The sequence below is a fragment of the Staurois parvus genome, unplaced genomic scaffold, assembly GCF_062004578.1.
Source record: "Staurois parvus isolate SC_StPar_1 unplaced genomic scaffold, SC_StPar_1.0 ptg001589l, whole genome shotgun sequence".
NCBI lineage: Eukaryota > Metazoa > Chordata > Amphibia > Anura > Ranidae > Staurois > Staurois parvus.
Genome location: NW_028319385.1, coordinates 14,478 through 40,175, shown reverse-complemented (window position 1 = coordinate 40,175; position 25,698 = coordinate 14,478). Strand labels below are relative to the sequence as shown.

Sequence of the window (25,698 nt, the reverse complement as noted above, 5' to 3'; positions counted from 1 at the left end):
AGGTACTCACCATGGGCAGGGCTCAGTAGTGGGGGAGGGAGGTACTCACCATGGGCGGGGCTCAGTAGTGGGGGAGGGAGGTACTCACCGTGGGCGGGGCTCAGTAGTGGGGGAGGGAGGTACTCACCGTGGGCAGGGCTCAGTAGTGGGGGAGGGAGGTACTCACCATGGGCGGGGCTCAGTAGTGGGGGAGGGCGGTACTCACCGTGGGCGGGGCTCAGAAGTGGGGGAGGGAGGTATTCACCATGGGCAGGGCTCAGTAGTGGGGTAGGGTGTAACTCATCGTGGGCGGGGCTCAGTAGTGGGGAGGGGAGGTACTCACCGTGGGCGGGGCTCAGTAGTGGGGAGGTACTCACCATGGGCGGGGCTCAGTAGTGGGGGAGGGAGGTACTCACCATGGGCAGGGCTCAGTAGTGGGGGAGGGAGGTACTCACCATGGGCGGGGCTCAGTAGTGGGGAGGTACTCAACATGGGCGGGGCTCAGTAGTGGGGGAGGGCGGTACTCACCATGGGCGGGGCTCAGTAGTGGGGGAGGGAGGTACTCACCGTGGGCGGGGCTCAGTAGTGGGGGAGGGAGGTACTCACCGTGGGCAGGGCTCAGTAGTGGGGGAGGGAGGTACTCACCGTGGGCGGGGCTCAGTAGTGGGGGAGGGAGGTACTCACCGTGGGCGGGGCTCAGTAGTGGGGGAGGGATGTACTCACCGTGGGCGGGGCTCAGTAGTGGGGGAGGGAGGTACTCACCGTGGGCGGGGCTCAGTAGTGGGGGAGGGAGGTACTCACCGTGGGCGGGGCTCAGTAGTGGGGGAGGGATGTACTCACCGTGGGCGGGGCTCAGTAGTGGGGGAGGGAGGTACTCACCGTGGGCGGGGCTCAGTAGTGGGGGAGGGAGGTACTCACCGTGGGCGGGGCTCAGTAGTGGGGGAGGGATGTACTCACCGTGGGCGGGGCTCAGTAGTGGGGGAGGGAGGTACTCACCGTGGGCGGGGCTCAGTAGTGGGGGAGGGAGGTACTCACCGTGGGCGGGGCTCAGTAGTGGGGGAGGGATGTACTCACCGTGGGCGGGGCTCAGTAGTGGGGGAGGGAGGTACTCACCGTGGGCGGGGCTCAGTAGTGGGGGAGGGAGGTACTCACCGTGGGCGGGGCTCAGTAGTAGCGCAGCACTCAGGACGATCAGAGCCTCCATCACCCTCATCCTCCGGCCGGTCATGTGACTGTCAGGCGATCCTTGGTCCCGTCGGTGTCACATGACGTGGTGGGGGGAGGGCCCCGGGTCATGTTACAAGTGGTGGGCGGGCTGGACGGTGTCACGTGTTGAAAGATGGCGGAGATCAGGGTGATGTTGAGATTCGATTACCCGCCACCCGCCGGACCGGAGAGCCGCCAGATGTGGATGTTACTAAACCCGGATCATCTGCGAACCGTCACCGACCTGTCCGACCTCATCCGGGGCCGCTACTACCCCGAGCAGAGGGGGGCGCTGTGCCTGTACCTGCATGACTGCCTGCTGCCCCCCGGGGAGAGTGCCCGCCTCATCAGGGACAATGACGTCATCAGGTGCCCCTGCCATGCAAATGCTTGGCCCCTCCCCTTCTCCCTAGGTGCATGATTGGCCCCTCCCTTTCCCTAGGTGCATGATTGGCCCTTTCCCTGGGTGTGTGCTCGACTCCTCCCCTTCCCTAGGTGTATACTTTGCTCCTCCCCTGTGTATACACCTGGCTCCTCCCTCTCCCTAGTTCCTTACTTGGCTCCTCCCCCAGTGTATACTACCCCCATGTATAGTTTTTTCCTATCCATTACTCCTCGTCATTTGCTTTGTATGATTAGCCACTCCCACTTCATATGTATACTTTGCTTCTGCCCTGGTGCCATGTGATCCATTTGAATCCATGGCTCCTCCCCATTCATATGTATTCACAGGTCCACCCCCAGTCATGTAAATCCATGGCTCCTCCCCTTTCCTTGGCACCCTGGCTTCCCATCCAGATGTGTATATTGACATCTTCCATGTGTATACCTGACTCCTCCCCTTTTCATTCACGGTGTACGTGCCCGTTCTTGGAAGTAGGTAGGAAGTTTCTTTATTAGGAGAACATCTGGAGGTGAGTCACTGTCCACCTACCTCTAGGCACACATACATACTCCATCTGGGGGTGAGTCACTGTCCACCTACCTCTAGGCACACTGATACATACTCCATCTGGAGGTGAGTCACTGTCCACCTACCTCTAGGCAGACATACATACTCCATCTGGAGGTGAGTCACTGCCCACCTACCTCTAGGCACACATACATACTCCATCTGGAGGTGAGTCACTGCCCACCTACCTCTAGGCACACTGATACATACTTCATCTGGGGGTGAGTCACTGTCCACCTACCTCTAGGCACACTGATACATACTCCATCTGGAGGTGAGTCACTGTCCACCTACCTCTAGGCAGACATACATACTCCATCTGGAGGTGAGTCACTGTCCACCTACCTCTAGGCACACTGATACATACTCCATCTGGAGGTGAGTCACTGTCCACCTACCTCTAGGCAGACATACATACTCCATCTGGAGGTGAGTCACTGCCCACCTACCTCTAGGCAGACATACATACTCCATCTGGGGGTGAGTCACTGCCCACCTACCTCTAGGCAGACATACATACTCCATCTGGGGGTGAGTCACTGTCCACCTACCTCTAGGCAGACATACATACTCCATCTGGGGGTGAGTCACTGTCCACCTACCTCTAGGCACACTGATACATACTCCATCTGGAGGTGAGTCACTGCCCACCTACCTCTAGGCAGACATACATACTCCATCTGGGGGTGAGTCACTGCCCACCTACCTCTAGGCACACATACATACTCCATCTGGAGGTGAGTCACTGCCCACCTACCTCTAGGCACACTGATACATACTTCATCTGGGGGTGAGTCACTGTCCACCTACCTCTAGGCACACTGATACATACTCCATCTGGGGGTGAGTCACTGCCCACCTACCTCTAGGCAGACATACATACTCCATCTGGAGGTGAGTCACTGCCCACCTACCTCTAGGCAGACATACATACTCCATCTGGGGGTGAGTCACTGCCCACCTACCTCTAGGCAGACATACATACTCCATCTGGGGGTGAGTCACTGTCCACCTACCTCTAGGCAGACATACATACTCCATCTGGGGGTGAGTCACTGTCCACCTACCTCTAGGCACACATACATACTCCATCTGGGGGTGAGTCGCTGTCCACCTACCTCTAGGTACACTGATACATACTTCATCTGGAGGTGAGTCACTGTCCACCTACCTCTAGGTACACTGATACATACTCCATCTGGAGGTGAGTCACTGTCCACCTACCTCTAGGCACACTGATACATACTCCATCTGGGGGTGAGTCACTGTCCACCTACCTCTAGGCACACATACATACTCCATCTGGGGGTGAGTCGCTGTCCACCTACCTCTAGGTACACTGATACATACTCCATCTGGAGGTGAGTCGCTGCCCACCTACCTCTAGGTACACTGATACATACTCCATCTGGGGGTGAGTCGCTGTCCACCTACCTCTAGGTACACTGATACATACTCCATCTGGAGGTGAGTCACTCTCCACCTACCTCTAGGCACACTGATACATACTCCATCTGGAGGTGAGTCACTGTCCACCTACCTCTAGGCACACTGATACATACTTCATCTGGAGGTGAGTCACTGCCCACCTACCTCTAGGCACACATACATACTCCATCTGGGGGTGAGTCACTGTCCACCTACCTCTAGGCACACTGATACATACTCCATCTGGAGGTGAGTCACTGCCCACCTACCTCTAGGTACACTGATACATACTCCATCTGGGGGTGAGTCACTGTCCACCTACCTCTAGGCACACTGATACATACTCCATCTGGGGGTGAGTCACTGTCCACCTACCTCTAGGCACACTGATACATACTCCATCTGGGGGTGAGTCACTGCCCACCTACCTCTAGGTACACTGATACATACTTCATCTGGGGGTGAGTCACTGTCCACCTACCTCTAGGCACACTGATACATACTTCATCTGGGGGTGAGTCACTGTCCACCTACCTCTAGGCACACATACATACTCCATCTGGGGGTGAGTCACTGTCCACCTACCTCTAGGCACACTGATACATACTTCATCTGGGGGTGAGTCACTGTCCACCTACCTCTAGGTACACTGATACATACTTCATCTGGGGGTGAGTCACTGTCCACCTACCTCTAGGTACACTGATACATACTTCATCTGGGGGTGAGTCACTGTCCATCTACCTCTAGGCACACTGATACATACTTCATCTGGGGGTGAATCACTGCCCACCTACCTCTAGGCACACTGATACATACTCCATCTGGGGGTGAGTCACTGCCCACCTACCTCTAGGTACACTGATACATACTTCATCTGGGGGTGAGTCACTGTCCACCTACCTCTAGGTACACTGATACATACTTCATCTGGGGGTGAGTCACTGTCCACCTACCTCTAGGCACACTGATACATACTTCATCTGGGGGTGAGTCACTGTCCACCTACCTCTAGGCACACTGATACATACTCCATCTGGGGGTGAGTCACTGTCCACCTACCTCTAGGCACACTGATACATACTCCATCTGGGGGTGAGTCACTGTCCACCTACCTCTAGGCACACTGATACATACTCCATCTGGGGGTGAGTCACTGTCCACCTACCTCTAGGCACACTGATACATACTCCATCTGGGGGTGAGTCACTGGCCACCTACCTCTAGGTACACTGATACATACTCCTGTATGTGCCTGGCTTCTACACGTCCCCCCACCACCCTACCCTGTGTACCTCTGACCTACCCCCCCCCCCCCCCCCAATGTCCTACTCCAGCAGAATATTGCCCTGCCGTACTCATTTATCCTCTTTGCTCCCTCAGAGTGCAGTGGCACGGACATGATCCTGAAGAAGATGACGTGAACAGTGGCAGCCAAGCCCACCCGTCCAAGAAGAGGTCCCGGCAGGGATTTGAGGAGGATGCAGAAGATAGACCCCCCATATTAGCCAAGAAACCAAGGAAGGAGATGGTTGTTCTAGATGAATGTGAGCAGGAGGAGTCCTCAAAGAGTTCAAGGAGAAAAGAAAAGAAAAAGAAGGTTCTGGAAGAAAGTTCTCAGGAGGCGTTCCCTGAAGAGTCCTCGGGGAGGAGCAAACACAAGAAACATTCAGAGGTTTCAGCTTCTCTGAAAGCAGCCGAAAAAATTCTGAATTTACTTGGATCAAACCAAGGGTCCTCAGCCAAGAGAGTGAGGGCAAGTTCCTCCTCACACCAGGAGCCCTCCATATCCCACCAGGATCCCTGTGAGGTCTCTATTCAGCCCATCACCACCATTCCTTTAAATACGTCCTCAGCAATGACTCTTAGTCTCTTTGCTGCCCTTTCTGTAAAGAAGAAATCAGGGAAATGTGTGACAAACATCGGTACTCTCTCTATAAACAACCCCTCAGAGATGTCCCTTGAACCCATCCTCACCTACTCTGACAAGAAGCCCTCAAATAAATCAGTTAAACCCGCCCCCTCCCTCTCAGTAAAGAAGTCCTCAGAGACCTCGCTTAAACTTGGAAATAAACCAAACCGTGAACCTCCAGATAGTTCAGACCAGATATCTGACAGTGACTCTGAGCCTTCAACCAACCGAGAGTCTTCCACCAAACGAAAGAAACCTCCAAAGGGGCTCCATAAATCCAGGAATGTCGCCGGAAATAAGACTCAAGCTAATCATGAGCTTCCAGCTGAAGGTGCTACAGTGAGCTCCCCCACCGACTCCTCAGAATCTTCATCTGATCAGCAATCCTCCACCAAACGAAAGAAACCTCCCAAAGGGCTCAATAAATCCGGGACTGTTGTCTCTGTAAATAAAACGAAACCTAATCCTGAACCTTCAACCAAGAATGTGACAGTGAGCTCCCCCACCGACTCCTCAGAATCTTCATCTGATCAGCAATCCTCCACCAAACGAAAGAAACCTCCCAAAGGGCTCAATAAATCCGGGACTGTTGTCTCTGTAACTAAAACGAAACCTAATCCTGAACCTTCGACCAAGAATGTGACAGTGAGCTCCCCCACCGACTCCTCAGAATCTTCATCTGAACAAGAATCCTCCACCAAACTACAGAAACCTCCCGAGGGGATCAGTAAAGCTGGGACTGTTGTCTCTGTACATAAGACTAGTCCAAACATGGACCCTTCAGCTAATAGGGCCAGATCAAGCATTGACTACTCCGCATCTTCATATGACCAGGAACTCTCCACTGCCAGCAAGAACCCATCAGGGGCCACCAGAAACCCCTCTTACTCAGCGTCTGGGAGAATTGTCTTTTCTCCTGAGATGAGGAAGAGCACAGACAGCTCTTCAGACAATGGAGACATTATAAGGAGGTTGGTGGATGTCGGGATTGCACCGCCTCTGAATGGTATGTCCCAGAAACCACATGGAGAAGCCTCTCATCCTGTCTCTGACTTGGATACAAATATTATTCAGGGGCCAGTCACAGCGCCATCCATATCAAATGTGGTCCCATCTTGTGTAAACAATGGACATGTGACGGGTGGCATTCCTCAGGAACATGAGCCCAACCCTGGTCAGCATGATCATGGAATAGGGCGAGGAAGAGGCATCTTTCCCAGGAGGGGCCAGGGGAGTCTCAGGTTCAGAGGACGGGGAAACCGAGGGAAAGGACGAGGGTTTGGCAACCAATTTTTCCATAAATATGATGCTCCTCCTCTGAAGAAGCAGCAGCTGGAAGAAGTAGCCACCAATACATCCGTGGTATATCAGGTGAGTCCAGAATGATGAAGCCCTCAGCTTGGGGTCATCTGACACAACACAAGTGATTGGTCCATGTCCTGCTGTGGGAGGGATCTCAAAAAGGGTGACACTAAACCATTCCTGAACTGTACGTTTAGGGCCCATTACCACTGAGGTGTCGCACCAACAGGCAGGGAATCATTGGTTACCGTGGTGCTCATTGAGAATTGAGCACACTTCCACCTGCAGTACATCGTACCCCAACATACAATGCGTGTGTAGTGGGCTCGGTGTTTCTCTAACCCCTCGGGTTATTACACCCGGAAGGAGGAAAGGTCTGCCTGATCACGTGATCACCATGATTGGAATTCAGTACCCTCCCCCCACCGGCTCCTGATCATTCCTAGAGTTTGTGGACTGTGTGATGGCTCAGTCACTGCGTCAGGAGCGTGGTCTCAGCACGGAAACCTCTGCCTCCCATAGACACGTGTGGTGGTTAGAGCCCACCCTACGAAGGCAAGAAGCCGGCAACATTCATTGGTTGGAAAGGGTTGCAGGAACCTCAGCCGTAGCACCGTTGCACCACCAGCTAGAGGACGGTTTGTTTCTTTTCTTAGAGCCCGCCTTCTTTTCTGCTGCACATGTGCATTACGTGGGCAGCAACAATCGCTGCAAGTACAGAGAAATCCAGTGAGCTCCTAACTTCCTCTGGTTGGCTGGCAACACTACACAGAAATCCCAAGCAGTGTTCTGAACCCTGCCCAGTTCTCCCCTACTGGACTACAAAACACCTCCCCTTGGAAGGAGTGGTTCTGCAGTCCAGAACAGCATTGTCCGCGCACTCCAGGAAGTTAGGTGCTCCCTGGATTTCTGGCAGCTTTTTTAGTGAGCCGGGACATGGAGAATGGACACGTGTTGCTCTGTTTTGTTTGCGGACCAGCACTGTTGTAGTAGTCCAGTCCCCTCTATGGTGTCAGTGAGGGGGAGGAAGTGAGTTCTTGGTGCGTGTCGGTGCTTTTTATTTATAGGACTTTTTCCTACTGCTGCCACCAGTCTGTCACGGATCCCCCACACGCCACGCCCACAGTGACTACCTAACCGAGGTGCGCACGTGCAGCCGTGACTGGGGTTATGAGGGAATAAAGGGGACTTAATCTGAATATATAAGACCAGCCGTGATACTTCCACAGCCCGCACTACCTCTGGCCACCACCGGGGGGAGACTCCAATCCAGTGTGTGGAGCTGACCACACACTGGCAGATACAATTCTTACATACAATCTGGTGCACTGACTAGAGTTGAAGAGCAGTTTAGCAATCACACCCTTCTAGAGTCCCTCCAGCTTGAACCCCGGTGTTATCACCCTTCCACTGTCCACACCCCCCCACACCAGACACACCACAAACGGTAGCTTGTCACCACCCAACAGTTTATCCACAGAACGGTGTGTTGAGACACCACACACAGATCTCCGTCTGGCAGATCTGTCACCTTTACAATCTGCACGCAATCTGCCCACACACAGTGCAATTGCATACAGATTGGCAATGAGCTTGACCGAGCATTTAAAGGCACTAAGATACGATACAATCTCTCCAATCTCATCTCTCCAATCCAATCCCTCCAGAGATATGAGCCCGAGCTTAAATACACAGAAGTCACTAATTATTTTAAGATTTACTTTCCCGACAGTGGGCGGAGCATAAAATATGTACAAAGTATAAAAAGTTACAGAAATACTAAAACTACAAGAAGACACACAAATGACTTCACTATAAAATAAAGAGGGAATAAAACAGAAGTAACACTTTACCGAGATTTATCCTGCGACTGGAGCAAGTCAGAAAAGTCAGCAATCTGTTGGTCGATCGACCAGCTCCATATGAATCACAATGTGCGGGTACTCCATTTATGGGGATATGGACGTAGGCGGGACATTAGTCCTCGGCCAATTGACCCTGGGGGGTGTGCCTGTACCCGCCTACAGGATGTTCTGGGTGTTGACCTGCCAAAGTTCAATCGGACCAAGACCGGCTTGAAACGCCAAGTTGGGGATTGGATTTCCGATACCAGCGCATCAGTCTGATCGCGACAGTACCAATCACTGTTCTGCTATCGCACTCCAGCGCCACAACCATTCCCTGCATTTTCCTGGCCTTCTATCTAAGCCACAAATACGGTTTGTATATGTCGCTGTGACCCACAGAGTTTCCCATCAGAAGGGAGTATTTTCATCTCTCTGCAACTAATATTTTAGCTGTTATGAGGGAGGAAACATACTCCTTTGATGTATGGAGACACTTTAAAGCTCCCCAGACAGATTGAGCCCCCCTGGTCATCTGCAGCCGAACTGTCTCCAGCCATTTCCTTCCAACCGGTTTCCCCAGAAGGTGACAAAATCTTATTAGCACCCAGGTGTCACTTCCAGAGGAAGCCGGGCTTTTCAGGTGCTAATTGATGACCATCTGTGTGAGTACCTAGGACTGAATATTCCTTTAACAAGGAATGAGCTAAATTTGTCATATTCTCTACAGGTCACATCTACTCAGATCTGTACATTCGTGTCACATGTACGTCACACCAGGCTTCTGTTTGTATTTCTTAGAATCCGCCTGAAAGTCCGAAAAAAGATTACAGCGCCTTCCCGCTGCTCGCCGCCCCGCCGCAAGTCGGGAAAGTCATCGCCTTCAAGGTAATTGGTGTCGTCTACATGTGTGTGCGTGTGTGCTCGTGTGTACGTGTATGTGCTTGTGTGTGTGTGTGTACGTGTATGTGCTTGTGTGTGTGTGTGCTCGTGTGTGTGTGTGTACGTGCTCGTGTGTGTGTGTGTGTGTGTGTACGTGCTCGTGTGTGTGTGTGTACGTGCTCGTGTGTGTGTGTGTGTACGTGCTCGTGTGTGTGTGTGTACGTGCTCGTGTGTGTGTGTGTGTGTGTGTGTGTACGTGCTCGTGTGTGTGTGTGTGTGTGTGTGTACGTGCTCGTGTGTGTGTGTGTACGTGCTCGTGTGTGTGTGTGTGTGTGTGTGTGTGTGTGTACGTGCTCGTGTGTGTGTGTGTGTGTGTGTGTACGTGCTCGTGTGTGTGTGTGTACGTGCTCGTGTGTGTGTGTGTACGTGCTCGTGTGTGTGTGTGTGTACGTGCTCGTGTGTGTGTGTGTACGTGCTCGTGTGTGTGTGTGTATACGTGCTCGTGTGTGTGTGTGTGTACGTGCTCGTGTGTGTGTGTACGTGCTCGTGTGTGTGTGTACGTGCTCGTGTGTGTGTGTACGTGCTCGTGTGTGTGTGTGTGTGTACGTGCTCGTGTGTGTGTGTGTGTGTACGTGCTCGTGTGTGTGTGTGTGTACGTGCTCGTGTGTGTGTGTGTACGTGCTCGTGTGTGTGTGTACGTGCTCGTGTGTGTGTGTACGTGCTCGTGTGTGTGTGTGTGTGTGTGTGTACGTGCTCGTGTGTGTGTGTGTACGTGCTCGTGTGTGTGTGTGTGTGTGTGTGTGTACGTGCTCGTGTGTGTGTGTACGTGCTCGTGTGTGTGTGTGTGTACGTGCTCGTGTGTGTGTGTGTGTACGTGCTCGTGTGTGTGTGTGTGTACGTGCTCGTGTGTGTGTGTGTGTACGTGCTCGTGTGTGTGTGTACGTGCTCGTGTGTGTGTGTACGTGCTCGTGTGTGTGTGTACGTGCTCGTGTGTGTGTGTACGTGCTCGTGTGTGTGTATGTGTACGTGCTCGTGTGTGTGTGCTTGTGTGTGTGTGTATGTGCTTGTGTGTGTGTGTGTGTGTGTGTGTACGTGCTCGTGTGTGTGTGTGTGTACGTGCTCGTGTGTGTGTGTGTACGTGTGTGTGTGTACGTGCTCGTGTGTGTGTACGTGCTCGTGTGTGTGCTTGTGTGTGTGTGTGTGTACGTGCTCGTGTGTGTACGTGCTCGTGTGTGTGTACGTGCTCGTGTGTGTGTGCGTGCTCGTGTGTGTGTGCGTGCTCGTGTGTGTGTGCGTGCTCGTGTGTGTGTGCGTGGCCAGGGAGCGGTCTGTTCTGACCCTGGAAAAGCAATTCTCCTGCCATATTAAAGTGGAACTAAAGGCAGGAATCCTCTTCTATGTGCCAAGGGGTCCATGCCTGTGAGATCTTTGCCGGCATCTTCTTCCAGCAGCCAGCCTTCAGCTGTCTAGATTGGGCGGTGCGGGATGACGTCACTCCCACACATACACCTCTCTATGTACAATCTGCAGAGGACTGTGAGAGGCAGCTCAGTGGGTTTTATTGCAGAAGAGACGTCTCCTGACCGCTCACCGATTTCTGTTAGTTCTGCTTTACTAATGATTCGGTGATTTCCAGTGTTCACCCATGTCAGTCCTTCCCAGTACAGCCGCTCCTTCACTGACACCTTCTCTGAGCTCCCATCAGTATTGTATACCGCCTCTGATCTTCACTGACACCTTCTCTGAGCTCCCATCAGTATCGTATACCGCCTCTGATCTTCACTGACACCTTCTCTGAGCTCCCATCAGTATTGTATACCGCCTCTGATCTTCACTGACACCTTCTCTGAGCTCCCATCAGTATCATATACCACCTCTGATCTTCACTGACACCTTCTCTGAGCTCCCATCAGTATCATATACCACCTCTGATCTTCACTGACACCTTCTCTGAGCTCCCATCAGTATCATATACCACCTCTGATCTTCACTGACACCTTCTCTGAGCTCCCATCAGTATTGTATACCACCTCTGATCTTCACTGACACCTTCTCTGACCTCCCATCAGTATCATATACCGCCTCTGATCTTCACTGACACCTTCTCTGACCTCCCATCAGTATCATATACCGCCTCTGATTTTCACTGACACCTTCTCTGACCTCCCATCAGTATCATATACCGCCTCTGATCTTCACTGACACCTTCTCTGAGCTCCCATCAGTATCGTATACCGCCTCTGATCTTCACTGACACCTTCTCTGAGCTCCCATCAGTATTGTATACCGCCTCTGATCTTCACTGACACCTTCTCTGAGCTCCCATCAGTATTGTATACCGCCTCTGATCTTCACTGACACCTTCTCTGAGCTCCCATCAGTATTGTATACCGCCTCTGATCTTCACTGACACCTTCTCTGAGCTCCCATCAGTATTGTATACCGCCTCTGATCTTCACTGACACCTTCTCTGAGCTCCCATCAGTATCATATACCGCCTCTGATCTTCACTGACACCTTCTCTGACCTCCCATCAGTATCATATACCGCCTCTGATTTTCACTGACACCTTCTCTGACCTCCCATCAGTATCATATACCGCCTCTGATCTTCACTGACACCTTCTCTGAGCTCCCATCAGTATCATATACCGCCTCTGATCTTCACTGACACCTTCTCTGAGCTCCCATCAGTATCATATACCGCCTCTGATCTTCACTGACACCTTCTCTGAGCTCCCATCAGTATCGTATACCGCCTCTGATCTTCACTGACACCTTCTCTGAGCTCCCATCAGTATCATATACCGCCTCTGATCTTCACTGACACCTTCTCTGAGCTCCCATCAGTATCGTATACCGCCTCTGATCTTCACTGACACCTTCTCTGAGCTCCCATCAGTATCGTATACCGCCTCTGATCTTCACTGACACCTTCTCTGAGCTCCCATCAGTATTGTATACCGCCTCTGATCTTCACTGACACCTTCTCTGAGCTCCCATCAGTATTGTATACCGCCTCTGATCTTCACTGACACCTTCTCTGAGCTCCCATCAGTATCATATACCACCTCTGATCTTCACTGACACCTTCTCTGAGCTCCCATCAGTATTGTATACCACCTCTGATCTTCACTGACACCTTCTCTGAGCTCCCATCAGTATCATATACCGCCTCTGATCTTCACTGACACCTTCTCTGAGCTCCCATCAGTATCATATACCGCCTCTGATCTTCACTGACACCTTCTCTGAGCTCCCATCAGTATCATATACCGCCTCTGATCTTCACTGACACCTTCTCTGAGCTCCCATCAGTATCATATACCGCCTCTGATCTTCACTGACACCTTCTCTGAGCTCCCATCAGTATCATATACCGCCTCTGATCTTCACTGACACCTTCTCTGAGCTCCCATCAGTATCATATACCGCCTCTGATCTTCACTGACACCTTCTCTGAGCTCCCATCAGTATCATATACCGCCTCTGATCTTCACTGACACCTTCTCTGAGCTCCCATCAGTATCATATACCGCCTCTGATCTTCACTGACACCTTCTCTGAGCTCCCATCAGTATTGTATACCGCCTCTGATCTTCACTGACACCTTCTCTGAGCTCCCATCAGTATCATATACCGCCTCTGATCTTCACTGACACCTTCTCTGAGCTCCCATCAGTATCGTATACCGCCTCTGATCTTCACTGACACCTTCTCTGAGCTCCCATCAGTATTGTATACCGCCTCTGATCTTCACTGACACCTTCTCTGAGCTCCCATCAGTATCATATACCACACCTGATCTTCACTGACACCTTCTCTGAGCTCCCATCAGTATTGTATACCACCTCTGATCTTCACTGACACCTTCTCTGTCTCCATCTCCCAGATTCTGGAATTAAATGAGAACTACTCACCTGAGGTCTCTGACTACAAGGTAACTTTATCTTCAGGCATAGATGGTGGTGATTGGGTGGGCATAGATGATGGTGATTGGGTGGGCATAGATTATTGGGTGGGCATAGATGGTGATGATTGGGTGGGCAATAGAAGATGGCAATTGGGTGGGCAATAGAAGATGGCGATTGGGTGGGCATAGATGGCGATTGGGTGGGCATAGATGGCGATTGGGTGGGCATAGATGATGGCGATTGGGTGGGCATAGATGATGGTGATTGGGTAGGCACAGATGATGATTGGGTGGGCACAGATGGTGATTGGGTGGGCATAGATGATGGTGATTGGGTGGGCACAGATGGTGATTGGGTGGGCATAGATGATGGTGATTGGGTGGGCACAGCTCATGAAACTCATGGAATGCAGACTGTGTCCTCCTCATTTTACAGAGCAGGCAGAGGGCAGAGACCTTCTCTCCAGTATTGGTGACCAGCTCTGCCTCACTACTGACCTACCTTGCCTTGTTGTCACCATAGCAGACCTTACCCAAACCTGCTCTCCACAAGATTCCAATGCTGGAGAGCAGAGCTGTGGCTGTAGAGCATCGGTCTGCAGAATGTATAGAGCCGCCTACTCCATGTACTCCTGACAGAAATCCCTTTACTGGCTCCATATAAAATGGCGCCACATCAAAAGTGTAACGCAATGCAATCCCGCTATGAGGAGGGCTGAGGAAGCCGAAACGTGTAGCATTTTTGATGCCGTCATTTTATATGCATCCAATAGAGAGATTCCTGTCAGTAGGACACGGAGTAGGCGGCTCTATACATTGTGCACTCAGAACTCGCTGCCCGCTCTCCTTTTCAGAGGGGACTTTGCATGGTGCCGAGTCTTTTCTGGCCTGGATGATAGTTAGTGACACTTCCTCCCTGGCCTGGTTGTCAGGGACACTCCCCCTTGTACTCTTCATCACACACCATGGATGGTGCTGGAAGCTGTCTTCAGGTCTGGATGGTCGTTAGTGACACTTTAATATTAATATAGAGCAGGAATGTCAAACTCAATTCCCCCCCCCCTTTACATCAGATGTCAGACACCCTCCCCCCACTATCAGAAGTCAGGAATCCCCCACTCTCCCTTACATCACATTGCACCCCCTTTATTTTGTGCTTCTGCCGAGAATAGGCTGTGGACAGAGCTGGAAGCAGAAAGTGCCAGGTCTGGAGCAGGACCAGAGGAGGCCAGAGGTCAGCTGCCAGAGTCTGCTGAGACGAGGGGGTGCTGCAGCTGCACAGAGAGGCGCAGGATCGGTAGTAGGAATCCCATCATCCTCTCTGCTGCCGACTGCTGAGACGGGAGCAAAGACAAGCCTCTCAGTGGCTGCATGGAGAAGCACAGGATCTGGCTGGAGAGTTGTGTCCTCCTCTCCGCTGCCAACTGCAAACAAGAGGGAGGCAGAGACGGGGGTGGGGGTGCGCCACAATTGCAGGAGAGGTGCAAGGGCCTCATGAAATGACCTGGAGGGCTGGATTCAGGCCAAGGGCCTTGTGTTTGACACATCTGCTGTAGAGTGAGAGTTCTGAGTCTGCTGACATCACATCCAAGATGGCGGCACCCAGAAGCAATATCAGGGTTTTTGGATGTCTGCACAAGGGAGGACATTTGTATATACAGACAGGTTTAATGATTTCATATTCTTACTGTCCCTGAGACCTGTACTGGAGACCCCTGTGGATCTCTCTGGCCAGGGTTCAGCTTCAATGGAGTCTGTACATGGCGGAGGAGGTGGAGGGGGGTTCAGCTTCAATGGAGTCTGTACATGGCGGAGGAGGTGGAGGGGGGTTCAGCTTCAATGGAGTCTGTACATGGCGGAGGAGGTGGAGGGGGGGTCAGCTTCAATGGAGTCTGTACATGGCGGAGTAGGTGGAGGGGGGTTCAGCTTCAATGGAGTCTGTACATGGCGGAGGAGGTGGAGGGGGGTTCAGCTTCAATGGAGTCTGTACATGGCGGAGGGGGGTTCAGCTTCAATGGAGTCTGTACATGGCAGAGGGGGGTTCAGCTTCAATGGAGTCTGTACATGGCGGAGGAGGTGGAGGGGGGTTCAGCTTCAATGGAGTCTGTACATGGCGGAGGAGGTGGTGGGGGGTTCAGCTTCGGTGGTGTCTGTTCATGGCGGAGGAGGCGGTGGGGGGGTTCAGCTTCGGTGCTGTCTGTTCATGGCGGAGGAGGCGGTGGGGGGGGTTCAGCTTCGCTGGTGTCTGTTCATGGTGGAGGAGGCGGTGGGGGGGTTCAGCTTCGGTGGTTTCTGTTCATGGTGGAGGAGATGGTGGGGGGTTCAGCTTCGGTGTAGTCTGTTCATAGTGGAGGAGGCGGTGGGAGGTTCAGCTTCGGTGTAGTCTGTTCATAGTGGAGGAGGCGGTGGGGGGTTCAGCTTCGGTGTAGTCTGTTCATAGTGGAGGAGGCGGTGGGAGTTTCAGCTTCGGTGTAGTCTGTTCATAGTGGAGGAGGCGGTGGGGGGGTTCAGCTTCGATGGAGTCTGTTCATGGTGGAGGAGATGGTGGGGGGTTCAGCTTCGGTGTAGTCTGTTCATAGTGGAGGAGGCGGTGGGGGGTTCAGCTTCGGTGTAGTCTGTTCATAGTGGAGGAGGCGGTGGGGGGGTTCAGCTTCGATGGAGTCTGTTCATGGTGGAGGAGATGGTGGGGGGTTCAGCTTCGGTGTAGTCTGTTCATAGTGGAGGAGGCGGTGGGGGGGTTCAGCTTCGATGGAGTCTGTTCATGGTGGAGGAGACGGTGGGGGGTTCAGCTTCGGTGTAGTCTGTTCATGGTGGAGGAGGCGGTGGGGGGTTCAGCTTCAGTATAGTCCATGGCGGAGGAGGCAGTGGGGGGTTCAGCTTTGGTATAGTCTGTTCATAGTGGAGGAGGCGGTGGGGGGTTCAGCTTCAGTGTAGTCTGTTCATGGTGGAGGAGGCGGTGGGGGGGTTCAGCTTTGGTATAGTCAGTTCATGGCGGAGGAGGCGGGGGGGTTCAGCTTCGGTGTAGTCTGTTCATAGTGGAGGAGGCAGTGGGGGGTTCAGCTTTGATATAGTCAGTTCATGGCGGTGGAGGCGGGGGGGTTCAGCTTCGGTGTAGTCTGTTCATAGTGGAGGAGGCGGTGGGGGGTTCAGCTTCGGTGTAGTCTGTTCATGGCGGAGGAGGCAGTGGGGGGTTCAGCTTTGGTATAGTCAGTTCATGGCGGAGGAGGCGGTGGGGGGTTCAGCTTCGGTGTAGTCTGTTCATAGTGGAGGAGGCGGTGGGGGTTCAGCTTCGGTGTAGTCTGAACATGGCGGTGGGGGGGTTCAGCTTTGGTAGAGTCTGTTCATGGCGGAGGAGGTGGTGAGGGGTTCAGGTTCCATGGAGTGTGTTCATGGTGGAGGAGGCGGTGGGGGGGTTCAGCTTCGGTATAGTCAGTTCATGGCGGAGTACGCGGTGGGGTTTCCGTGTCCTGGCCCCGTGTTCTGAGCAGGGATATCCGTGCAGTGCCGGGTGTAATGTGTACAGGGAGGTCAGCCATGTTTTATGTCACACAGTAAATGTCATTCTCCTGTTTGTCCAGGAGGGGGTCGTCCACAGATTTAATCCCGTGACGCAGAAGATCGAGGTGGAGCTCATCTCCAAGCTGAAGAGTAAGTGAGAGACTCCAAATGCTCCCGTCCAATGAATGTCCTGATATCTGTATTCACTATGCAGGAACTCCCGCCACCTACGCTCATTGTTCATACAGTCCGTGTATTGTGCTGCCCATGTGACCAGGGAGGCCTATCGATCATGTGATCCGTGTGGAAGGGGGGCGGATCCCGGGTTATGGGATACAGGACCAGGTCAGCCATCTCCGAACATGTTCTCAGCTCTGTACACCAAATAGGGAGTATATTCCATAGTCACTGGGAGGTAGGAGGTCCTCCTCCAGACACATCCCAGGACATGTGGGTAATATAGGGGAACCCTGGTACAGTGGGAGGTGCAGGGAAGACCACTTCCTGTCTTGTGGTGTCCTTAAGGTCCAGGTTGTGGATGTGGAGCTGGGGATTCCCACGGTTTATGGAATATACTGGTTTCCTAGGTGATCTTTGTGTATAGCAGGGAAATAATAACCAATTGTAATGTATGATCCAGCACAGTATAGGACACCCCACACATCAACCCTTTCCCTGCCAGAAGCCGTTTTGTGATGTGTTTTTTTTGCACACTTTTAAACAAATAATCATTTTAGTCCTTCAGATTACATAAAACCCCCCAAATGTTTGCTGAGAGCAGAGACCCCGGAGAATATAATAGTGTACTCTTCATTTATGTCACAATATTACCGCAAAAGGCAAACGTACACAATAAATGACCCAATGTTCGGTAAAATATCAGAGATGAGGTTGCAGCGAGTAGATAGATCCCCAACATGTCAAACCTTACATTTGTGTGCGTCCGTGAAACGGCAACAAACTTCCGTCCCCCATAATTTCTATAGGTGACGATGCAAAAGCCATCCGTTTCGGATTACAGGGGAGGGCTAGAATTCCTCTTCTCACTCTGGTGTTATGGATCATGTGTATCACAATCGATGTTTTCATGCGTAGTGGCCCCCCGATGCGTGCATTTATGTTCATACGTGCATATGTGGGAGGCCTCAGATTGTTTTTCTGGGGGGGGGGGGTTTATGTCAAGCAACAAAGAAAAATTCCCAGCTCAACTTACTGACCAGCCCGCAACCAACCGGATTGTCCTGTCTGAAAGTTTGCATCAAACACGGGGATTTATTTTGTACACATTTGTAAACACGTATGTAACCTGCAGAGCCTCTTCACGGAACCCGGTACTTTCTGCTGTTTCTAATTTTGAGAGCCCCCATAGGAGAAGCACATGTATATTAATGGATAGATTGGGGGCAGGTTAGCCTGGAGGGAGCCCACCCATCCTTAGAGGTACAGGGGCGCACTGGACACCCAGCATAGAGCACAATGGCAGCCGATCGCTCAGTGCCCCCTCACCAGTATATGATTTCATGTGCTTGGGTGTAACTTACATTTTTTGCAATTTTATTTATTTTTGCTTAACTTAATTTTTTATTTTTTTTCCATCACTTAGGGGACAGAAAGTCTCCCATGTGATGATTTTTAGGTGACAGGTTCTCGTTAATGAGACATCCGGGGTCTAAAAGACTCTGCATGTCTCCTCTGAGCGCCAGTGAATGTATTGTAATGCAGATCGCATTGCAATACATTCCTTCCCGGCTGAAGGTGACAGGTGACCCACGTGACGTCATACATGTTGCTTTCCGGGTCACCAACAAGAAGGGGAGGAGAGCGGATGTGTGTCCTCTCTCCTCCCTCCCCTCTACCCAAGAGGCACCCGCCATGTCGGTTCTTGGCCCACAGATGAGAAAGTGGATCCCAGACACCGCTAGACCAGAGGCTGACTGACAACTCATGGGGCCCCCGGGCAATAGGGGATCATGGGGCCCCTGTGTCCTTGGCCAAACTCAAAAAAACCTATGAAAAAGGTACCAGGGGCATCTCATGGGGCCCCCTACTGACCTCGGGCCCGAGTTTCCAAATGGTCAGTCCGCCCCTGCACTGGACCCCGGGAGAGGTGAGTGTCTGTATTTTAAAAGTCAGAAACTACAGTTTTTGTAGCTGTTGACTTCTATTTAGTTTTTTTTTTCAGGTGGAACTCCGCTTTAAAAACACTTAAAATAATACGAAGCATGAATTCGGCAGTTAAAAAATAAAAAAAACTCAGAATCCACATGCGCCGTGGTGTCATGGCTTCCGGCTCCTCACAATGTGTTTCGTCAGAGATGACGTCATCGTGCGCACAGAAGCAAAGCAAAGCTATCCCTTCTGCAGGGATAGATAGATATAAAAACAATACAAATACAGGAAGAAACCCTATCTTTTATATAATAAAGTATTATAAGTATCGGGGGATCAGGACGTTCTGATTCTGTGACATTCGATCTATCGGAGGAAACCCCAGAACAGGAGATCCATGACTAGGAGCCGGTGATGTGTCCCAGAATGGCTGCCTGGGCCCTTCCTTTCCATGTGTTTTATTGTACGATTTGTCATGTGAACCTTACATGCCGTGTCGGTGCGCTGCCTTCACTCACCCATACATGCTGGATTTGGTGCAGACCTCTAAGAATTGTTATTGGGATCTGACTGCAGTATGACCTGTCTGTGTTCTCCATGTCGCAGGGAGGGAGCCGGGAAAATTTGATCTGGTGTACAACGTGGAAGATGGGAAGCAGTTGGTAGAGTTTGCTGCTCCTCCGGATTGTAAGGTACGTCCAACCTCAAGATTCATCTACTTACATGGGCAGGGAATGGGGGGTCTTCTTCTAAGGAGGGGTCTGACCCATTCCGCTGTGTCCTTGTTGTCATGACTCTCGTACTGTGGACAGGTGGGGTTATACGGAGTATTTATATCCAGCTGAAACACTCGAGGACATCGACTATCTATACAGCTCCTCTTTACTGAGTGATCCCTAGACAATGGGAGCTGAGCGATGGCACTGTGTATGTCATGTATGGCCGGGAGCGCCCAATAAAAAGCAGCATCTCACTTGGAAATTCATACAAAGCATTAGGTTTGACTGTAACAAATTACATGTCTAATCGGGGAAAGACTTAATGATACATATGAAGCCTAGGCATTGTATAAAAAAACATATACAGTACATACAACTGAAAAATGATCCATATAAAAAAAGAAAACAAAAAAATCTCATCCTTGGAGTGTGGGAGCAAACCCACGCAGGCACAGGGAGAACATGCAAACTCCAGGCAAGTGGTGCCGTGGTTGGAACAAACCCAAGTGCTGCCACTTAGCCACTGTGCTGCCAAGCAATGTTAAATAAAGATAAATAATCTGTCATGGAGTGAAGGACCCAGGGGGCAATAAACCTGGCATGGACATTGTGAGGGGGGGAACAGCAGACAGGCAGTTCACACAGATTGAAGGACCTGGGGGGGAGTGGTGGGGGGAAGAGTAGACAGGCGGCAATGAGCCTGGCAGGGGAGTGTCGTGGGAGAGCAGATGGCTTCACACAGAGTGAAGAACCCAGGGGGCAATAAACCTGGTAGGGGCAGCGTGGGGAGAGAGCGGACTGGCAGCTCACACAGAGTGAAGGACCCAGGGGGCATTGAACCTGGAAGGGGAAGCATTGGGGGAGAGTATACAGGCGGCTCACACAGAGTGAAGAACCCAGGGGGCAATAAACCTGGTAGGGGCAGCGTGGGGAGAGAGCGGACTGGCAGCTCACACAGAGTGAAGGACCCAGGGGGCATTGAAGCTGGAAGGGGAAGCATTGGGGGAGAGTATACAGGCGGCTCACACAGAGTGAAGAACCCAGGGGGCAATAAACCTGGTAGGGGCAGCGTGGGGAGAGAGCGGACTGGCAGCTCACACAGAGTGAGGGACCCAGGGGGCAATAAACCTGGTAGGGGCAGCGTGGGGAGAGAGCGGACTGGCAGCTCACACAGAGTGAAGGACCCAGGGGGCATTGAACCTGGAAGGGGAAGCATTGGGGGAGAGTATACAGGCGGCTCACACAGAGTGAAGAACCCAGGGGGCAATAAACCTGGTAGGGGCAGCGTGGGGAGAGAGCGGACTGGCAGCTCACACAGAGTGAAAGACCCAGGGGGCATTGAACCTGGAAGGGGAAGCATTGGGGGAGAGTATACAGGCGGCTCACACAGAGTGAAGGACCTGGGGAGCAATGAACCTGCAGGGGAAGCTTGGGGAGAGAGCGGAGAGGTGGCTCACACAAAGAAATGAAATTGGGGGAGGATTGTGAGTGTCATTGGTTGATCAGTGGCAGCACATGCAGTTCATATCTCATTGGACTCTGGTATTTTTCTGTGTGATCCTGCTTGGTTCTATGTATTTTCTGTTCATTATAAATTGTGTCATTTGTCCCCCGTATAGATTAATGAGCTCTGGAGTTCTCTGATCACACCGCGGTTGGTGATGGAAGAGGGGTCAGAAGAGGAAACTTCGCCACAGCCTTTGTGACCGATCACATGACCAGCCATGCCCGACCCTTGGCAGTGGTCAGACGGGGGGTGTGCTGCGTGTCTATGCCTCTCCCAATGGGAGATCTGGATTTCTTCTCTGGGAGGAATGTTATTAATGGTTATTATCATTGCCTCACCACTCACCGTCCTTCCCACCTACTACCCCCCCCCCCCACCCCTTAACTCACACCCTCACTGAACACTACAGATTCTGTTGCATGATGGTAATTGTAGTCTGGAACCTCCGTGATGAACAGCATGTGACATCAGAGCGGACTTTTAATTGGTGAACTTGGCAGGGAAAAAGATATATGAACCGTGAGAAAAATACAGTGTTTGTCTGTAGTCTGAGGAAGACGAGTATTGGTCAGATTCTTAAACTATTCTGAAGTTCAGCTTTAAATGTTGGAGGACCTTCCTCCTGCAGGTACCAGGTCTGTCCTGACGGGGGAGTCCTGTTTGTAATGTGAAAAGTTAATAAAAAGAGTATTCTTTTACTTTGACTGGAATTCTTCCTGATATTCTGGGCACAGAACCAAAATGTTTGGATTTCACAGAAAACGAGTGATCCCTAATTCAGAGGTCTCGTCCTTCGCTGCAGCACACCGTGAAAGAAGAGCTGAGCCCAATCCGTAAAATCTTTAATGTCAAAGTAACGACTATACTAAATCCTGGAGGTCTCTGCAGCCAGCCGACGGGACCGGTAGATTCATATCGAATATAGGAAATCCTGGAGGTCTGTGCAGTCAGCCGACGGGACTGGTAGATTCATACCGAATATAGGAAATCCTGGAGGTCTCTGCAGTCAGCCGACGGGACCGGTAGATTCATACCGAATATAGGAAATCCTGGAGGTCTCTGCAGTCAGCCGACGGGACCGGTAGATTCATACCGAATATAGGAAATCCCGGAGGTCTCTGCAGTCAGCCGACGGGACCGGTAGATTCATACCGAATATAGGAAATCCCGGAGGTCTCTGCAGTCAGCCGACGGGACCGGTAGATTCATACCGAATATAGGAAATCCCGGAGGTCTCTGCAGTCAGCCGACGGGACCGGTAGATTCATACCGAATATAGGAAATCCCGGATGTCTCTGCAGTCAGCCGACGGGACCGGTAGATTCATACCGAATATAGGAAATCCCGGAGGTCTCTGCAGTCAGCCGACGGGACCGGTAGATTCATACCGAATATAGGAAATCCTGGAGGTCTCTGCAGCCAGCCGACGGGACCGGTAGATTCATACCGAATATAGGAAATCCTGGAGGTCTCTGCAGTCAGCCGACGGGACCGGTAGATTCATACCGAATATAGGAAATCCTGGAGGTTTCTGCAGCCAGCCGACGGGACCGGTAGATTCATACCGAATATAGGAAATCCTGGAGGTCTCTGCAGCCAGCCGACGGGACCGGTAGATTCATACCGAATATAGGAAATCCTGGAGGTCTCTGCAGCCAGCCGACGGGACCGGTAGATTCATACCGAATATAGGAAATCCTGGAGGTCTGTGCAGTCAGCCGACGGGACCGGTAGAATCATACCGAATATAGGAAATCCTGGAGGTCTCTGCAGTCAGCCGACGGGACCGGTAGAATCATACCGAATATAGGAAATCCTGGAGGTCTCTGCAGTCAGCCGACGGGACTGGTAGATTCATACCGAATATAGGAAATCCTGGAGGTCTCTGCAGCCAGCCGACGGGACCGGTAGATTCATAAAGAAAATAGGAAATCCTGGAGGTCTCTGCAGCCAGCAAGATATGGGATAAATATCACAATACAGAATATAAAACAAAAGCATAGCTGTGTGTGTGAGATCTTCGTGCCTCTCCTTGTGTCAGCTTCTTGCCCCCACCTTCGCTGAGGGGCTGGTTTAGGTTTCATCTGTGTCTAGTATTGCCACATCCCCCCCACCAGTTTAATTACCAAGAAAGCTGATCCATACCTAGTGTATAACTACCCTAAAATATCTGACACAGTAAGGAGGGGGGAGTTCATTTACAGTGGATATTAAAAGTCTACACACCCGTTAAAATGTTAAGTTTCTGTGATATAAAAAAAATTAGACACATAAATCATTTCAGAACTTTTCCCACCTTTTAATTTCAACTAAAAACTGTACAACTCAATTGAAAAACAAACTGAAATATTTTAGGGGTGGATTAAACAAAAAACTAAAATAATGTGGTTGCATAAGTGTGCACACCCTCTTATAACTGGGGATGTAGCTGTGTTCAGAATTTAGCAACCACATTCAAAATCATGTTATATAGGAGTCAGCACACACCTGCCATCATTTACAGTGCCTCTGATTAACCCCAAATAAAGTTCAGCTGTTCTAATAGGTCTTTCCTGACATTTTCTTAGTCACATCCCACAGCAAAAGCCATGGTCCGCAAAGAGCTTCCAAAGCATCAGAGGGATCTCATTGTTAATAGATATCAGTCAGGAGAAGGGGACAAAAGAATTTCCAAGGCATTAGATATACCATGGAACACAGTGAAGACAGTCATCATCAAGTGTAGAAAATATGGCGCAACAGTGACATCACCAACAGTGACATCACCAAGAACTGGACGTCCCTCCAAAATGGAGGAAAAGACGAGAAGAAAACTGGTCTGGGAGGCGGCCAAGAGGCCTACAGCAACATGAAAGGAGCTGCAGGAATATCTGGCAAGTACTGGATGTGTGGTCCATGTGACAACAATCTCTCTGGCCTATGGGGTACAGTGGCAAGATGGAGGTCTTTTCTTCTGAAGAAAAACATCCAAGCCCGGCTACATTTTGCAAAAAGACATCTGAAGTCTCACAAAAGCTGATAGACTCCTCCCCAAAAAGACAGTGCTGGAATCACATCAAAAGGGGCTTCACCAAAGGATTAGTGTAAGGGTGTGCACACTTATGCAACCAGATTAGTTTTTTATTTTTACTTCCCCCACCTAAAAGATTTCAGTTTGTTGTTCAACTTTTGTGCAGTTTATAGGTCACATTAAAGGTGGAAGAAGTTCTGAAATGATTTATCTTTGTCTCATTTTTTTACATCATAGAAACCTAACATTTTACCTGGGGGGTGTGAAGACTTTTTATATCCACTGTATATGCTTGCTTGAAACTACTATACAAACATAAAGCACTCAAAAAGTCCAAATACCAACCCATATATACTGAGTGCAAAGATATATCCCACCCTAATATCTCACTCAGAAATATTATGGTATAAACGGTTTTCTGATGAGGATTCACATACATTGGAGATTCATCCCATACCATGGAATCCTGGAAGTTTCTCCGTTTGGAGGTTGAGCACAGGGTTTCCCGGTTTTATTCCAATGATCTCTCTGCAATGGACCTGCAAGTCGTCCTGTGAGGTCGATGTCCCGGTTCTTACACAGGACTCTGCTATTCAGGTCAGTCTGATATTATTATTGGCATTGCTGGATGTCTGGGATTCAGGTTGGAATTTCTCTACCTTTTCCTTGGTGATGACTCTGTCTCCTCTATAAGGAAGTGCTGTTCACACTGATGTGTGTTCTTTATGTCCATATTTGAGCTTGTAAGAGAAAACAAAAATCTGGAGAAACAATTTTCTTCCCATCTTCAGTAAGATCTTCATGCCGGATGCCACCCTATCTGGCTAGGGACGAGCCCTGAGTACCCCGTTGCTGCAGGCATGGACACTCCGAGTTGAGTCTTCCTGTCGTTACCCTGAAGCGTTGGGTGATTTGGCTGTCTCTGCTCCGTTGAACAATCCTACTGGTAGGTTATCCTGTTTGATTTAGTCATTTCATGCCAAAAGTGTTGAATCCATTGTTCAGCAGAAGTCTTGCCTCGTTGAGACAGGATGTTCGGATTTTGTCCCATGTAGAACCTCATTTTCTCAATTTTTTTACACCTAGATGTAGGTTATGGGCAGGCGAACTTACTCTTCTGGGGGGGCCTGATGCAGGAGAGTGGTCCCTACTCCCGGAGGTGGTCTATGACCAGTAGGTAGGGGACATCAATTGTGGACCTTATGGCCTCCAGATTCTACAACAAACTGGTCATGTTTGTCTCTAGGCACTTGAATAATCTCTAGTAGAAGCTCTGGTGTCTTTGTGGGATCAGTAGGCCCTAATCTATGCCTTTCATACCCTGGCAAACCTTCCGGGGTCTACCTTCTTCTCAGTCCAAACAGTTTAACAAAAGACAAACCGTGTAATTACATGATTGAGAATTGCCACAAATTTTAAGTGGTGGTGGCCATATTGG

At 50.9% G+C, this 25,698-nt stretch overlaps 2 protein-coding genes across 3 annotated transcripts in view; one reads left to right on the top strand and one right to left on the bottom strand.

The window, feature by feature from the left end:
* The window catches only part of SCPEP1 (serine carboxypeptidase 1), a 44,158-nt gene extending 42,686 nt beyond the window's left edge, over positions 1-1,472 (bottom strand). The window contains exon 1 of one of the 2 annotated variants that reach the window (XM_089662922.1): positions 1,132-1,472. In XM_089662922.1, coding sequence (XP_089519048.1) covers positions 1,132-1,207 — 76 coding nt within the window. In that variant the 5' untranslated portion in view covers positions 1,208-1,472. The remainder of the gene's footprint in view (positions 1-1,131) is intronic. The other variant, XM_089662921.1, reaches the window with a different exon arrangement.
* Positions 1,139-21,948, top strand: COIL (coilin). The gene is made up of 7 exons (XM_089662920.1): positions 1,139-1,554; positions 4,949-6,848; positions 9,425-9,511; positions 13,397-13,444; positions 16,996-17,065; positions 19,631-19,716; positions 21,363-21,948. The coding sequence occupies exons 1-7, from the start codon at positions 1,319-1,321 to the stop codon at positions 21,447-21,449; spliced, it is 2,514 nt and encodes an 837-aa protein (XP_089519046.1). The 5' UTR covers positions 1,139-1,318; the 3' UTR covers positions 21,450-21,948.
* The last annotated feature ends 3,750 nt before the right edge of the window (positions 21,949-25,698 follow it).